A 17,265-nucleotide genomic window follows, 5' to 3' on the forward strand; every position below is an offset into this window, starting at 1 on the left:
CTTGAGAGAAACCCATGAAAATAAGCATCCAGTTCCCACCACACTCTCATTCTCTCCTGTAGAGTGGCTTAGGAGAACAGGCTAAGAAGCAGAAACAGTGGCTGAAATGAAAAAAATCAAACCAGCTCATGAAGCAGCTTTATACGCTTTTTCCCTTAAAAGAAAAAATCCTGAGCACCAGAGGGAGTTGTGCTAAAATTCTATTCTCTGCACCACAACCTGAAGAACTGAAACACATTTTCACTCAATATTGCTCAGGGAAAACATTCAGCTTGTACCAAGCCTTCTCATGGCTCAGGCACAGCAAATCAGAAAACATTCAATATAAACTCTGGGGTTTCGTTTAGGTGCTCACCTGAATTGGACATTCATTATCATGGGTAATATCCATAAAGAGTGCATGAGCAATAGCCGGCATCAAAGGCCTCAAATGCGGCTGAACAAAAGAGCCAACGGGTTCACCTCCAAAACGATAAACTAACCTTCCTTCTTCATGGCTATTATAAGCAGTCATTGCCTCTAAAGAACAAAACAGGTAGACATTTGCATAAGAGTAACTACCATGGAGTAAAACATGCAGAAAGATGTTAATGCAGCACTTCACAGTTGTTACTTTGGTGTGTTCTATCATTAAAAAAACACAAAAATTGCATACAACTATATGCTCCAGTATGAATGTGCAACCCAGGAGTTGTTGAGCTAGTCAGTGTCATAGATTAAGGTAGAGAAAGCTAAGGGGGAAAAGGGAGAAAAAAAAGATCTCAAACTGTTCCTCACAGAAACTGATGTGACAGAAGTCAGACACAATGCAGCACCTGCACAGCAGAACTGCACTACAACCTCTTCCCTCACTAGAATAAGAGGGAAATATTTAACCACCTGTAAACTGATACAGGATGTCTTCTTTTACAGCTAGTACTGTATTTTCTGCTGAAGTATCAAGGAAGTCACAATACAAAAAAATGTACTTCTAGCTGCACAGAGTATGAAATTCATAGTGCATAATGCAGAAGCAACCTTTCCTTGGAACAAGCATGTATGTCATCTATCATCTCTTGTTGGGAACACAGTACACACAGAGCAAGCCTACCTCTTATTAAGGAGGTAATGCCCAGCCTATTCACAAAGATATTGTCCAGCTCCTCATTTCCAGTGAACAGCTCAGCCACTACATACAAATTGGCTCGCAATTTCCTAGCTGTGTCCAGCATGTACTGCAAAAAGCACAGCCAAAAAAGCCACAGAAAGGGGGGAAAGGTAGATACAAAAAAAGGACAAGTTTCAAAGCTAGGCAGGGAGTGGACAATAGGAAAATGCCATGCAGCAAAGATAAACCAGCAAAATTAAGGAACAAAAAAGTTCTTACACAGAAGAGGACACACAAACATAAGCAAAAATCAAGAAGTAGCATAAAACACAGGCAAGTTAAATAGAAAATGAAGAAGAGGTAATTGCACAAGCAAAGAACATGGATATTTAAGGAAAAAAAAAGGCATACCAATGTTAGTTTCACATTAAAAACCCCAAACCATACATGACAATCCTACATCATTTCCATCTGCTTATTGTACCTCTGATCAGGCTGGTAATTCCCAGGCGGTTGACAAAAATATTGTCAATGTACTCACTGCCCGTGAAGAGTTCAGCTACCACATAAAGATTAGGTCTGACTGATCTGGCTGTCGCTAGCATCTCCTATAGATCGTAATACATTTTTAATGCAAGGCATTGTCAGCTGTATATATGCAATCATGAACACAAACAGTAACCAAACTTAAGTAACTCATATATGCTGTTCATTAAAGAAATTCCTAGCAGTTAAGATGGATAAAAGCACATTTGTATTTTACAATCGATTCTAGGAAATTCTTTTAAAGAGTTAAAGCTAATTACAACTTTGGTTTGAAACAAAACTTAGCTCAAAATGGAAAAACAAAGGTTGGATAAAAGCGATACCTGTAAAGACTTCAGTTCTAGACTTCAAAGTTACCATTCCAAACCCAGTAACAATAAATGAAAGAATGGCAGAAGTTTGGAAATGGTTGCATTTAAGAGCTCCTGTGTGCACAACTCAACTCGTTTTAGAGAGCTCTTCACAGATGTGGGTAAGCTCTGTAACCAAGCTAAGGCTATGCACTGACAAGCTGTACTACTCAAACTCTACTTAAAGCTCATTTCCTAGGGAAGTACAATGTCTGGATGGAGTCAGCACCATAGTAAACAAGAAGCACTAATTGTAACAATAAGCCTGCCAGACAACTTGTTGCAGGTGTTCTTTCCCAACTTTTCAATTCTGGGAAGTAAACCTCTTCCTGATTAATTCAGCAATAGCAAAAATATGTATGACAAAGACACACCAAGACTTTGAACCATGTCTTGGCAATGACCCCAGATAAAACTGACATACTGCACCTTGGCAGTCACTGCACTTAGTCTGTAGATATGTGAGGGAAAGTTTAGCCAGGTCCATCTGCATGTGTAGTATTTCAGCTAAAGCAGAGAGGTGAAAGACACAATAGCTATACCCCTCTGTGACCTGCTTAAAGGAGCTGAAACCACACCTAACATCACCAGTCAAGAAACCTTTCTTATGCTATGAGGAAGATTCATTCACACCTGAACTCTGCTCTGTAGATCCTGCAAATTCCACAGCAGTGGAGCAGGACTGAGTTCAAAGGCAGAACCTGCTTTACAACAAACATGCCTAATTTTACATACCTCAGCTACATGAATGGGTGTTGAGTGACAGTTGTCAAGACGAACACCATGGAAATACTTGGCAGTGATTTCAGTGTATTTTTTCATGTGAGCCCACAGATAGGGGCAGTCTTCAGGTTTATTACCATAACGCAGCTTCACACTGTCTCCCCAGCAAATGAGCTCTCTTCTCAAGTAAACATTTGAGCCTGCAAGGGAAATAAATTCATTATAGCGTATATGTATAGTACAGAACATGTACCAAAACCAGAATGTGATATTTCATTTCCTAGAACACTGTGATGAAGAATAAAGATTCTAATAACTGTTATCAACTCAAAATCTACGTAGTCGACACTGACACACAATTTCAGAGTACTCCAAGGGAACAGATAACTTCTATAGTGATATTAATTCTTCAAATTGAAATAAAAATCCTTTTAATTCTTCTAAGCAGTATAAAAACGGTTCTTGAGAGGAAAAAAAAGAAGAAAAAGGCAGCAAAAAAATGAAGGGAATCAGTAGTTGGGGTTGTTTATACCAGCCAAATAGAAAAGCATATCTCTGTGTTACCATATACAAACTGCCACAGCCACAGCTTCAAATTCCATTTCTGTTACCAGCAGACCGATGCTGTAAGGCAAATTTCCAAAGTACTTAGGCCTGTAGGGCACTTAAATAGACAAAGTTCCTAAATAGCTTTTGTATGTATGAAAATAGTTACCCTTCATCTCACCTACTTTCACATACTAATTTTTTGCCTTCTTTTTGATACAATCAGTAACAAAAAATCTTTAAATCCGAGTTCATCTGTAATGTACTTACTGCACAGAATGCACTTATGGAGATTTAACTGTGACAAAGACTTAAATAATCAGTCAGATCTAAACCAAATGATTTCTGGCCTATATAAATCACTTATTTGACAGTGCAGCAATATACCACTTAAAAACCAAACACCAACACCCCACACTGTTTGCAACATGTAATATCCAGGACAAACATGGAAATGTCAATATACAGACCCACATAAGAGAAATACAATTGTATTTGAGCCATCAGTCTTCTGAAGGTCTATTTATATTCATCTTATCTAAACCTGATCAAAGCACAAGCAGGGTCAGCACCACTCAGGATGAGTAGGACATAGCTACTCCATTGCTTTCTGCTTTCCCAGCCCTGCTATACTGATGCACCACAAGTTATTTTAGTCGTTGAAGCTTGAATTAGATCAGGAAACTTGCTGAAAAGTAATCCTGGGTTAGCAAACATGGTTTTTCAGCCACACTGATTTCCTAAGCTCACATTATGGACACCTTACTGATTGGGCCTATACAATGAAAGATGCACAAGAGTATGAAACTAGTAAGTAAAGCGCAGGGACTGTAACTCACCTGAACTTCCAAAAGCATTCATTGAAGCACAGCCGACCTTTTATCTTCACTAATGGCAACACAGCCACATGGACAGAAAAACGCTTCCTTTGGATGAACACCATTCTTTTTGTAAGGGCCATTTACAGAACTAGCCACAATAGTTTTGCAAGTCCTATATTTGTGCCCTTATGTATCATATTTTCACAATGTATTCTCAGGTTCAGTAACATGTGTCGCAAACCAAAGATACAACACAAGTATAAAGCACTCAAAAAGCTGTAGATGAATTAAGAGGATTATCAGGGGCTGGAGCACCTCCTGTACAAAAAGATAGGCTGTGAATACTGGGGCTGTTCAGCCTGGAGAAGAGAAGCTGCATGGAGACCTCAGAGCAGCTTCCAGTGTTTGAAGGGGGCTACAAGGATGCTGGAGAGGGACTCTTCATCAGGGACTGTAGTGATAGGACAAGGGGTGATGGGCTCAAACTGAAACAGGGGAAGTTCAGGCTGGATCTAAGGCAGAAGCTCTTCCCTGTGAGGGTGCTGAGGCACTGTCACAGGGTGCCCAGAGAAGCTGTGGCTGCTCCATCCCTGGCAGTGTTCAAGGCCAAGTTGGACACAGGGGCTTGGAGCAAGCTGCTCTAGCGTGAGGTGTCCCTGCCCATGGCAGGGGGTTGGAGCTGGATGAGCTGTAAGATCCTTCCAACCCAAACCAGTCTGTGTTTCTATGATTCCAAAAGAGAAAACTCAGTAATAGACATTATGTATGCCAACTAAAGCCAGAGACTGAAGGAAAGTCTGCCAGAAGAAAGGGCAATTAGCTGAAAGGCAACTGAACAAAACCCACCCTTGACACATACATTTTCATCCTTGTGAAGCAGGTTTAAAAAAAACAAACAAACAAAAATGAAACAGTAAATAAAAACTAGTGAAAGGGCTGTAGATTACTTTGCAAAAGTGAGGCATTTTCAAACTCCAGAGCACTCTGGAATATCAATTAGATTAGCTTCTAAAGCAGACTGTAACTCTTAGATTAGAATTAAACTGACCTTTGTTTGATTCAGTTTATGAAGTGAATGTCTACTCTGAAAACTAGAGTTGCCAATCTTGCTTTTATTGGTATCAGTGCTGTCCCAAAGGAGTTAGAATGCACTACTTTAGTGCATGGTTATTTCATACCCTGTCTTCCTTTCACAAGTAATCTGCATTCTTAATTTGGATGAACTGAGTCATCTCTTGACTGCCACTAAGTGGCCTTTTCAAGTATCCACTTTTTGCTCACTAATGCAGTAAAACACTATCCACCTTTCTATTGCATTAGCTTTCCGCCGCTGCCATTGTCTTATGGAAATGCAAACAAGCAGTGGTGTTGGAACAAAGTACAAAGTAAGCAGAAAAGACAATGACAAAAGCAGGGAGGCAGGATATCCCCATTTCAGTGGCAGAAAGCTGGTTATTTCCCTCTCAAATCTTGCAAAACTGCACCTCAAATCCCAGTTCTTATAGTTGATCTGTATGCTGAAAGGGAAATAAACTGCTGTAAACTGTCTGCTATTCTGCAGCTTCACAGGAATACACCTGGAAAAAAAAGGTACATTAAATAAAACCCTTTCTGCTTTGGTTAGAATATCAAAAGGTTTATAAGATCATTCAAAGTTTGTTTACAAACCTGGTTCTGCAAAGTTTCTAAGAGGATCATCTCCCATAACCCAGCCATTATGTGCCATGAAATAACAAGCTTTATCTGGTTGATGTATCATAGTTTCTTCTTCCTCCACTGTAAGCTCTTTGAATGGATAAGTGAAATACCTACGGAATAGACAGGCAATTAAAACAAGCCAACTACATAAAGTAACCTAAACTGAAACTTGGTGGTTTTGAAATTAAAATATCTGCTATGAAGTGGCTAGATAAACCAGATACAGACTAGACTATAAGTGGAGAGCTTCCTGTTTGGTAGCATGCCCTGAAGGAGAAAAGACAGGTGCTGCCACTATCTTGGTGTCAGCTGGTAGCACACAACTAAAGCCCTAGCGCTTCAGATACATGAATGGTGTCAAGTACATCAAACCTGACAGGTGTAAGCTTTCCCACTTCACCCCTCTTCCACCTATAAGAGCCGTTTCCACTACATATGACTTCATCGTGCTAAGTATTGTTTCATGCCCTGGTCACGTAAGTTACCACTGTGGCTTAAAAAAGACAATCAATTCATTAGGAAGCATTTTTCCATGGGGAAACAAAACTACACTTGTAGGTATAAATGTATACTTTTAACAAACTTTGAAGTCACTTTTCCTGGAAGATTCTGATAATTAAGAAAAAATAAATAGATATGTACCTGGTAACTAAAGGATATTTTCTAGTGATAGGACCCAGCTTAGGACCACCACCAGCCAGTCGTTCATAAACCACAGTGCCCACAAGACAATTGACAGCCTAGAAGTGATTAAATTAGGCATTATTGAAACTCCTATATTTCTTTGCAATTTAAAACAATTCAGCATTACAACACAAGTAATTATAAGACCTGCTCTTGATGGTGATGAGTTTGTCTCTGCTGTTCAGCATTCAATTCCTCAAGTCTCTTGCGAAACCAGTTACAACACTCTTCTATTGCAGCTGGTCCATTGCTTCTCAGGACATTGAAAGCAGAGAGCAATTTGAATAGTTTATTTTTAAAACATGCACTATGCATAACTATAAGAAACTTAAAAAGTCTTTTTTCCCATTTCTGAAAATAGTTCCATTTATTTGGTTTTACAAATTTAACTTCATTTGTGATTTTAACTTGTAATCAATAATACAATACCTGTGTGGTATGAATGTTGCCAAGGCTATATTCATATCTACAGTACAGCCAAACCGCCTATAATCAGGGTCCTGAACTACTTGAAGATGTTGATTTGGATCAGATTTAGTGCTCATTTTGCCTGAGAACAGGATAAAAAAAAAAGAGCATTCACCATAACATAGAAACAGGAATTTAAGAGGCACAACTTCCCTTTTTCTAGTATAAGCAAGATGCAGGTAGATAAAGGCTTTGAAGGGGTACAAAGTGTTCAAAGGCTTCACTAGCCCTCAGAGCATTTTTGTCTGCTTAAATCTGCGTGACAGATTGCTCACGGAGCAAAAACTGGTATTAGTCTGTTCTCCAGCTTACTGTTAAGTTTACCTGTAAGTTTCTTGTACTATAAATACATAACCCACATGCTTCAGCAACATACTCTTACTTTACCTTGAGTTAGAAGGGTTTTAAATTGCTGCACAGCTTTGTTAACATCCACTTGGAAAAATTCCCATAGTTTAATTTTTGGATACACATCTTCCCATATTATTTTACGGATACACTATAAGAATAAAAATCACGTTAGTTAATAATGTTGATAACTGATAGAATTAAGAAAAGCTAACTGCTCATGTGAATGGTTCAGGAAAAAGGAGTAAAGAGTTATTTCATTAAATATAACTGTAAAGCATGCGCCATTTTTAATGCATTTCCACAATCTTGGAAATATTACAGGTTTATTCAGCTATTTATAGTGTTCATTAGCTTATACTTGGTTATCAGTCACTTACATTCAGGTGATGATCATTTTCAATCAAGGGAGGAACCCCTTTAGCAGTATACTTTCCATCAGCCACCATACAGGTTAAGTGCCACAGAGCTCTATCCAAGACCCAAGCTGGCTTCAGGTGAGGAGAATTTACAAGGTTATAGCCACATTCTGGATGCATCCTGAGCCATTCACTGTTAGTGGCTTATTCCAGAAAGGGAGGGGAGAAAGAAAACAAAGTAAGTACACACACTGAACACTTTGTTGTTTTGTGTAAACATCCTAACACCAAGAAGTTAAGGTACTATGGCATGTATAGTTAGCTCATGTTTCAGCTAAAGTTTTCCATGTCTTATGCAGGTGTGCATTACTGCTAGCAGTTGTTTTGCAACAAATACAGTTGCAGAGGCCACAGAGAAACCTTGATAATTACATAAAAACATGCAATAGTACCAACAACTCTAAAACACTAAAAAAACAAAATCACATTTTTGTTGCAGGAAATACGTCAAACAATGGCCATGAAATGTTCTCTGTGTATTAAAAGCTAAACATACATCCCAAACCAAGATTTAAGATTACTCAAGTTTTTTGGGTTTTAATATTCTTAACCCTATCAGATGTTACACTCGCAGCCAGAGAGCAAGACTGCTACACACACTGCCCAAAAAGTGAATGAAAAATGTAGTTAAATGAGCTTTTTAGAAAGGCTTAGCTGTGAGCCTGTTGTGTACATAGGAAGTAGCAGACTAGTGGGCAGCGATGCCATCGAGCCTTACACAGGAAGATGAGTGCACACAAAGGGAACACTAGTTCAGCTCAAACATGCCACTTGACTGTTCTATCTTCTAAACAACCCTTGTAGGTATTGACAAGCACCAGAAGATGCACTGGACATTAAGAATTAAATCAGAGAAGGAAATGAGCCTTCGCTAGAAAATGGGTGTAATATTTGACATTGTTTAGTGGTGGAAGGGTTGGACTTGAGGTTCTTAAAGGACTTTTCCAACCTGGTTGATTCTATGATTCTAATAGACAGTAGTGTGCCTGTAGCAGCATGAGTAAATACATGTATGGCAGAGATGAATTTGATTTTGAAAGTATGACATGGAAGAAAAAAAAAAAACAGGAGTTCATTTATTTCCATTTTTGGAAGTGTCCTAAACACTGTTCAGCTGAAAATAATTTTTATAAATGCCTTTGGATGAATATCTGCAATTGGAAAAATAAATGTGAAAAGCACAGAATGCATAGGAACAAATACAATTTTTACTCAGGGTTTACAATTATTTTGTTGATAATCACTTCTCATAGAACACATCTTACTAGTCCACTGCATTAGAAAAGCAGGAAAAAACAGAAGTACTACTTCACACAAGGGAAAAATTATATTGCAAACATGAAGAGCCATTAATGTGTCAAAATTGTAGCAAACAATGAGTACCTAAACCCCAAATTTGCTTATTTCAAAGAAGTTCAAACAAAAATGTTAAAGGGAAAGAAAAGAGAATCCTTTCTCAGTCTACAGTACAACCAGCTCTTCTGAGCACACTCTTACATTATGTCTCCAAGACCACTATGGAGCATGGCAGAATTCCATACTTATAAGGTCAAACCATTGGTGGAAATTAAGATCATCCTGGCTCAAATGCCACCTACAACTAAAAATACCTTACTTATTTTAAAGTTGCATAAAGCAACAACGAGCTCAGGTTGTTACAGGCTGTTGCATTCTTATTTAAGAAAATAATTCCACATTTTTTAAAGGACTGTATTTCATATTTTTCAAAGGACATTGTTGTATAAACTAAGTTTGCTCATTGCCCTAGGTGACATTTTTTCCTTCCCTTCATAAAGCTGAGAAAAAAAGTGTTTGATATGATTATTCAAGTGCTTAAAGTAAGATTTGCCCAAGTGTTAAAGTCCAATTATACAGTAGTAGCCTCTTCTGAAAGATAAAGCAAGATATGATTTATTTTTGTCCATTTTTATTACTTCATGTGATTCATTATAGCCACTGAAAGCTCAGAAGAACAACCAAGCGACATTCCATTTTGCGTCTCCTGGTGAAAATTAAATGCCAGCAAACACAGTACTTCTTATGTGAGGGTGTTTGAACTCCTCAAAGGAAATGGCAGCCCTAAAAGGATACATCTACCCAGTTAACCAGCCATGGTTTGCAAGTTTATCTATGCTACTCAGGGTAACATGCCAAAAGGCGCATCTATATTTAACATTAGTACATGCACTGACTTTCATTTTCAAGCCAGGCCACAGATGCTGGCTTTCACTAGAGCCTAAAAGACACATTGCCATCAAAGCCTGACTCCCACTGATTTCCACTGTGCACACAGCCTGGCCTCCACTCCAGTGTGAAAACCAAGCACCTTAACTGCTTAATGCTGAGAGTGAGCTGCCTGACTTCCAGCAGGAACAGAGGGGAAACACTCCCACTTTTACACAGTGGTCTCAACTAGAATGCAGGGACTACCAACAGATACAGCCACTGTAGGCTGACGGGTCATGAGCTGTGAGAATTATCAGCATTAGAGGATTTACCTCGAGACAACTTAAGCTTTAATGCAGACACTCTGCAGAATTAATAACAACGTACAAGTATTCATCATCTGCTCTAAGTAACTGCCTACACATTTTGTGACTTTTCCATTCAAATGGGGCTAATTAAACCACCCTAATGTGCAGGAATGAACTAATTTCACTACTAGAAATTGTTGTTAAATAAAACCAAACAAAAGTAAAGTTAAACTTCCACCTAATCGAGATTCAGACAAAAAGAACCCCCAAAACTACTTGCCTATTTTCTTATTTCAAAAGACCCCAAAAAAGCTCTACAGGCATATGCAACATTATTGCTTACTGACACATTTCTCAGCATATGCTTCTGTTTATGCCAAATTTGATGTTTAAGCTTGGAGTCTGTTGTAAATCAAGAGGTTTTGATTCTACACAACAAAGGTGGCCAGGAAATAGGAATTTAAAAGTGTGAAAGCAGGAAACAAAGGCATCAAAGTAGTTCTTGCTTAATGATGTTAAGTCAGGACCCAGACATCTTTCTATCCTGTTAGGAGACTTCTAAACACCTAAACATCCTTTTACCATAGTACAAATCAATCATCCATCCCAATGAAGGTTACTTCAAACTCTGAATGTAACCTGAAAAAGCCCTTCTACAAATGTAGCCAATAAAGTGATATTTTTCTTCTCAAGCATATTTTGGAGTCTAATAGTTAGGTATTTCTGTCCATAAAAACATTTTCCTTGACAGCATGCATATACACACAATGAAAAGATGACAGTATCTCAAGCACATGCGAACAAAACTGGACTTCCCAGTTGGTGAAATGCAAGAAGTTTTTGATCTGAAAGTGGGAGGATGTTTAAAAGGCCTCATGTTTAACTGATTTAAAATTCCCTCAGACACAGAGCCAATAACTATACTTAGTAACTTCTCAGCAAACAGATATGGCAAACACAGGACCCACGCTGCATTACAGACTGATAAGAATATTGGGCAGCAGTCAACACCAAAGAACTAAAGCAAATAAAGTGAATTTCAAATTCACAGGTATCTCTTACTAGGTTTTTTTAAGCCTCAAAGGACTGCAACATAAACATACATAACTATTTGCTGTACTCTGCTATGAAGAAGTATGATCTTTAGGATTGCAGTGTAAAATGACAAGTGCATTATAAACATAATCAAAGCGAACTTATCCAAGTAATCAGCAAAACTACAAATGATGAAGTACTGTAAGTTTTATCAGATCACACTGAACAAAACCTGCTGCTCCTCAAGCAGTGAAGTAAAGCCTTCAGTGCATTGGCTTATATATGCTTAACCTCTCCCCCCCAAAAAAAACAAAGCTATGTCACACACACACAAACTGAGCTGTAACATTTCCTCCATAACTTAATCCCAGCCTCTTGTCCCTATTGTTTGTTGTCTGCATGTTAGATCCAAATTTGGACAGTTACTTTTAAGCAGCTACAAGAATAATCTCCTGTCTAGCAAGAGAGTACTCAGTTCATGTTCACCAAAAAATTCATACTGCAGATGCCATTCATTTATGTAGGAGCTGCACACTGCAGATCATAAAAATAACCATACTGTAAAAATACAGACACATGAACAGCTCATTAATTCTCTCTTAAGAAGGGCTCTATTCACTCTTTCACTAACAATAATGAATTCTTTTACACTGTTACAGAGACATATCAGTTATAATTGTAGAGAGTTGTCCTGGATTTGAGAGATTCAAAGGCAGAGACAAGTAAGTTGCTTAAAACAGCTACTAAAAGATGGTTTCAAGGGAGTGAAGTTAAGGTAAATAATGAAATACAATTATAGGACCAATCTGGTTATTAAACACACACAAAACAATCCTACCAGTATGATTGTAGACTACATCTGTGACACAAAGCATATTCCATTCAGTTTTCAGCTTTTCCACAAGAGCTCCTATATCACTCCAAGTGCACTGTTTACTAGGGCTTGAAAAGTCAGGATTTACTTCTAATTGATCAGCCAGTGAATAACATGATCTTGACAGTCCAAGCTTCTGCAGCGGCGTAAAATGAATCATGTTGTAACCTACATATTAAAAAAGCAATTTATTTAGTAAGAAAAAAAGATCTCATCCAAAGTGAATTGAAAGCAGCATAATAAATCGCAGTTATAACACGTACTTGAAGCTAAGGATTGGAATAACCAGTGTAAAATGATCTAAATCTTCCCCTTGAAATTCTGTGTAACACCAGCTTTAAATGACCCTGTCAGTTCTAAAAACTTCCAAGTCTATCTGAAATCAAAACAATAAAACAAGAGAGGTTTCCCATCTTAGGAAATCCCTGAATTTTTACACCTCCTCAAATATTTTAATCATTTCACTGAATCTGTTAACTGAATTGAATCTAGTGGGAAATATTTAGTCTATAAACTGAAGAACAAATGAGCTGTTCCCACTGAGGCTCTTCAACGTACCTCTGGGTTTTGATCAGAAGATGAAAGTATATCCTTTAATACATGTCTGAGCATTACCTGTTTCTTTTGCAACTTTAAGCCTATCCTCCCATTCATGAAACGGTCCCATACACTTAGCGAGGAACGTCTGAAGGGTAACACAATCCAAAGGTAACACATCATTATCGGCTCCGACACGCAAAATAGGATCCACAACGATATAACCTCCACCACTTTTTTCATTTCTAGGGAAAAAAAAACCCAAACATTTTCATAGGTATGGTAAACATCCATTGTACCAGCCAGTTTCAGAAGGAGAATCCAACAAGCACAACTATTTCAAAACCACAGTAACCCAGTACAGTGGCTGGGGGGAAGTGGGGAACAGGACTGCAGGGCACCTGAAGAGATGTTCATTTCTTAGGCATCATCTTCTCTCTACTAGGCTTACAAGAGTACAATTGCGATACAGAGCTTTAAACTCTCTGCAAAAGTGAGATGCCCTTGTTATTTTCTGAGGCAGAGTACTTCTACCTCCTTGTGGGATAAACACAGACACAAAGAAAGCAAGGCTGCCCATCTTTTGTACAAAGTCTCCATTTAGAGCACCATCTTTGGGAAGATACCCAGAGCTAAATGCCCTTTTAAGCTTAAGGGAATTGGACCACCCAACTCAGAATACCAGACTACAATCATTACAGATGCTGGTATAACTTCTGCACTTGTCCTGTGAAAACAAAGAAGGAAATAAAGAGTGGGAAGTAAAGAATGCCAGAACCTTTTTCTAGAAAGAAAGCAACTTTCAAAGTCAGTGAAGAAAGTACAAATTAATCATCCAAATACTCAGAATGCCGATGACTTTGAAAACCTGTAAAAATGGCTTGGCTCTCCAGCAGTCACCAAGAGTCTGTTCTGTGTATTCTCCAGAGTATCTACGCATCAGAAAGTATTAAACAAGCACCACAGCTACTGCCTTTCACTAGCAGATTCAGAGAGGCCCCACGATTGCAATTTGAAAAATGCATTTAAAAAATGCTTTTATTCTTAACTGTGGTTTCTTCAGGTTAAAAAGTAAACCAAGGCAACAAACTGCATCTGGCTGCAAGTGTATAATTTCACTTACCCGAGACTGAAATAGTACTGGTATGACCCAGAAATTTGGAGATCCAGCTTGCAGTATTTGTCAGAATCATCTTCTTTTCCTGTGGGATTGTGCCACGATAGCGTCCTGAACTTGTGGCGATCAAATACTTCTCCAGGAGCTGGATAATTTGTGTACACAGTCACAGGCTTGCCTTGAAGAGTTGGGCCCAGTCGGAATTGTAGTTCAAAGCCTCAAGAGATAAAAACACTTTATCAGGAAGATATTTCTATTCTGTAATTAAAAATCACTATTTGATATGACATTAAGAAGAAAGGGCATGAACATATCTGCCAAGAATTTTGCAGAATGATGTAATTCTGCAGTATTACCTCTCCCTACTTTCTTAACATTGTTCTCTGCACGTTACATATAGTCCTTTACTTATATGGATGGCACTATTCAACTCATTGAACACATTTCAAAACAGAAAATATTTCAAATCCCTTCCTTCTTTATTGAGGGTTCACTAAACAAGGCTAAATTCCTTATGTTTTTAATTTTAGAATGATATATACTTCTGTGCCATCTACAGCATACAAGAAAGTTGCTAAACTTTCAGAGAGCTCAAGAAACCAAAGGGGGTTTTGCATACCTGCTGCAGCTCACACATACATAGAAAGAGCAGTATTTAGGCTGAAGATACTCATGTTGGGGACAAAATTAAGTTAAACTATTAGGTACTAAACCCATAGTGTAGTCTGTTAAGCTGGAAATGAACTATTCAGTTTAATCAATAGCTTTCAGAATCAGTTTCCACCTTCAGGCAGAGGGCCACCATCGTGTGCATGGCTAAGTACAGGGCCCCTTCAAGTGACTGGAACAGGTGTAAGTGCTTGCACAGTAACTTTTACTACATTACATGCCAGCCATGTAGTTAACTGTAGTGAACCACCTACTAGCTGGAGCAGTCTACAAAATTGGGAGTAAAAGAAACCTGAGGATTTGCAAAAAGAGGAAGTTCTTAATACACAGGTAACTAATTATAAAGTTTAAAAAAACCTGAACAATGGCAAGTTTCACTATCTTAAGTTGAAAAAGAGCAATTCATGGGTTCAGCATTCAATGTCTGAATACATTTAAATGTAAGTCTCACCAAGCTCACAGTTCCTCTTACTAACATAATGACCATTGCACAAAATCCCACTGTGTAAAGCAGTGGCTTTAGGATCTTTATGTTTGTCAGATAAAATGAAGCTCATTTACAGAGGAAAAAAAAAACCTTAACAGAAAAAAAAACAACCCACTTTTGGAAGGCTCAGTAGCCTCTCCCCAGCACTGTCCTGACATTTCATTGCAGGGATTACTAAAATTAGAAGACAGGGGTATATGCCATTGATATCTTATTTCCTGTAACGGTTACACTGACATCAGGAAAGCTGTGCTTAAAAGTAGCTCTGCCCTCTCAGTGACTGCCACCAGCAGAGCACTTTGATAGCCACGCAATGTGTGACTCCTTCCAACAAAACTCACACAATGAGATAAAAACAGAGGTTAGGGTCAACTCTGCACATCTTCATTACTGACACTTCCTTAGCTCAGACTGTCAGGAAACTTTGAAATCCATACAGTTGAAGAAAAGACTTACTCCTAAGAGCCAAAATCTTACTCCTTCACTAAGACACTTTGATATTAGGCTCCTAGATCAGTAAAATGAAGTAATAAATCCTACAAAATTTCATGAGCAGTAAGATTCGTTGCATCATTAAAGAAGGTTTCTAGAAACGGCTTTAGCTTTATATTCTGAATTTGTTGAGCAGCATAATGGTGGACCAACTAGTGGGGATGTGGGTCTTGTTTGGTTTGGTTTTTTAGAGGGTTTTGGAGGTGTGTGTTTGTGGTGTGTGTTTCCAAATAGGCTTAAGAACACTTTCAGAGAGAGAGAACATTAAGATCTTACAAGCAGGCAGCCGGAACACTAACACAGCACAGCTCTAAGACATCTGACAGGCAACTTAAGATTCAGGAGGACCTAAAGAGCCCACATTCTGAAACGTTACCTCAGACTTTGCAAGGTATTACCATTATTGATATATTTCAAAATTATAAAGGGTGCAACATAACAGATTGCAGATAAACACTGGATTTATAAAGGCTTTTTGGAGTCACGTCAGTACATTATAAATGCTTTGCACTTCATTCCCGGGAGACCGGCAGCAGCAAAACCCGAACCCCACCGCAGGCTGATCTCCCTTTCCACTGCTGCCCGAAGGCGGTGGTGAGCTCCCGGTCCCAGGGACACCCCGCGAGGAGAAGGAGATGCAAGCAGTGTTTGAGGAGGCCGCTGGCCCCGACCTACCTTGCTCCAGCCTGAAGAGAGTCTTGTCCAGCTTCTCCATCTCGCCGAGGTGCAGCAGCCGCGTCTCCTTACCGGCCAGCATGGCTGCGGCCGGCTGCCCGAAGCTCCTCCCGCACCGGCAAACTCACTTCGGGGACGGAAAAGCAAGCCCTGCCATAAGGAAACACAAACAAAACCCGCACAGGTCAGCGGCGACCCCCGCGGGACGGCGGCCGATGGGCACGCCTCACGCCGCCGCTCCCGCTTACATGTTCCCCAGCGCCGGGGGAGCGCAGGGACGAAGCGCTGCAGGGCAGGGAGAAGGGTGCGAGGGAGCTGTCAGGAGGCGCCCAGCCCTGCCCTGGCACCGCCGCCGGCAGCACCTCGGGTGCGCTCCGCGTCCCACAGCGCGGCCCGGCCCGCAGCCAGAGCCCCGGGGGGGCAGGGCTGACACCTGTCACTGCGCTCGCCCGCCCCGGTACTGCCGGGCCCCTCATCGCCGCGCTGTCTGCGCGCAACGGCGCCCGCCTCACCGCCCCTCCATACTCACGAGCGGGCCCGCGGAGCGGCGGAGGTGCAGCTCCCCGCCGAGGCCGAGAGAAGCCGGGGCGGGAGGTGCGGGGGCAGCGGCAGTGCGGGCCCGGGCAGGCACTCGCGCACTCGCCCGCGGCAGTACCGCGCTTTTTCCTTCCCTTTTCTTCGGTTTTCTTGACACAAACTTTATCGGCTCCGCGGCGTACGCGCACGGAGACGGGCGGCGCCTGCGCAGCTCCCGCGAGAGCCCAGGGCCCGCCAGGCCGGGCTGGGCCCACCCCGCCGCTGGAAGCGCGCCCCGGGGGAAGAGTTGCCTCAGGAGGGACCTCCGTCCCCGGTGCGGCTGCGGGCGGGCTGAGCTCTCCGCCAGCCGGACCTCGGAGCGCACCAGGACGCGCAGCGAGCCGATGGCCAGCCCCTGCGTTTACAGCCATAGCCCCCACCACGGCGTGAGGGGCCGCCCGCCACCGGGGGCTCGGGCCAACGCTCCGTGTGATTTAACGGGCGTTCCGCTGAGGAAAACGTGGCTTTAAACGGTGCCTGGAGTAGCTCCTTGCGGCGATGGAAACGCCGCTCCAAGGGGCTTCCGAGACCGATCCCGCCCCGCCGCCTCTGGGGCCGCGCCGCAGGCACACAGCGGCCGGCTCCTGCAGAACAAACATGGTGTCAGCCAGCGTTTAGGTGCTGTATATAGGGTGTGGA

The 17,265-nt window shown here is 40.9% G+C and overlaps 1 protein-coding gene across 2 annotated transcripts in view; it reads right to left on the reverse strand.

The window, feature by feature from the left end:
- Positions 1-16,639, reverse strand: part of AGL (amylo-alpha-1, 6-glucosidase, 4-alpha-glucanotransferase) — a 36,419-nt gene extending 19,780 nt beyond the window's left edge. Inside the window, exons 1-14 of one of the 2 annotated variants that reach the window (XM_057402167.1) lie at positions 16,580-16,639; positions 16,051-16,200; positions 13,734-13,944; positions 12,689-12,855; positions 12,038-12,241; positions 7,652-7,833; positions 7,311-7,422; positions 6,885-7,005; positions 6,603-6,705; positions 6,414-6,511; positions 5,742-5,881; positions 2,719-2,906; positions 1,091-1,214; positions 356-519 (exon numbers count right to left, since the gene is read on the reverse strand). In XM_057402167.1, the coding sequence (XP_057258150.1) occupies positions 356-519; positions 1,091-1,214; positions 2,719-2,906; positions 5,742-5,881; positions 6,414-6,511; positions 6,603-6,705; positions 6,885-7,005; positions 7,311-7,422; positions 7,652-7,833; positions 12,038-12,241; positions 12,689-12,855; positions 13,734-13,944; positions 16,051-16,132 (1,896 nt within the window). In that variant the 5' untranslated portion in view covers positions 16,133-16,200; positions 16,580-16,639. Of the gene's footprint in view, positions 1-355; positions 520-1,090; positions 1,215-1,571; positions 1,696-2,718; positions 2,907-5,741; positions 5,882-6,413; positions 6,512-6,602; positions 6,706-6,884; positions 7,006-7,310; positions 7,423-7,651; positions 7,834-12,037; positions 12,242-12,688; positions 12,856-13,733; positions 13,945-16,050; positions 16,201-16,579 lie in introns of both variants that reach the window. The other variant, XM_057402176.1, reaches the window with a different exon arrangement.
- Between the last annotated feature and the right edge of the window lie 626 nt (positions 16,640-17,265).

The sequence above is a fragment of the Pezoporus wallicus genome, unplaced genomic scaffold (genome assembly GCF_028554395.1).
Source record: "Pezoporus wallicus isolate ANWC-B61680 ecotype Strahan unplaced genomic scaffold, APGP_CSIRO_Pwel_v1 contig_3489, whole genome shotgun sequence".
NCBI lineage: Eukaryota > Metazoa > Chordata > Aves > Psittaciformes > Psittacidae > Pezoporus > Pezoporus wallicus.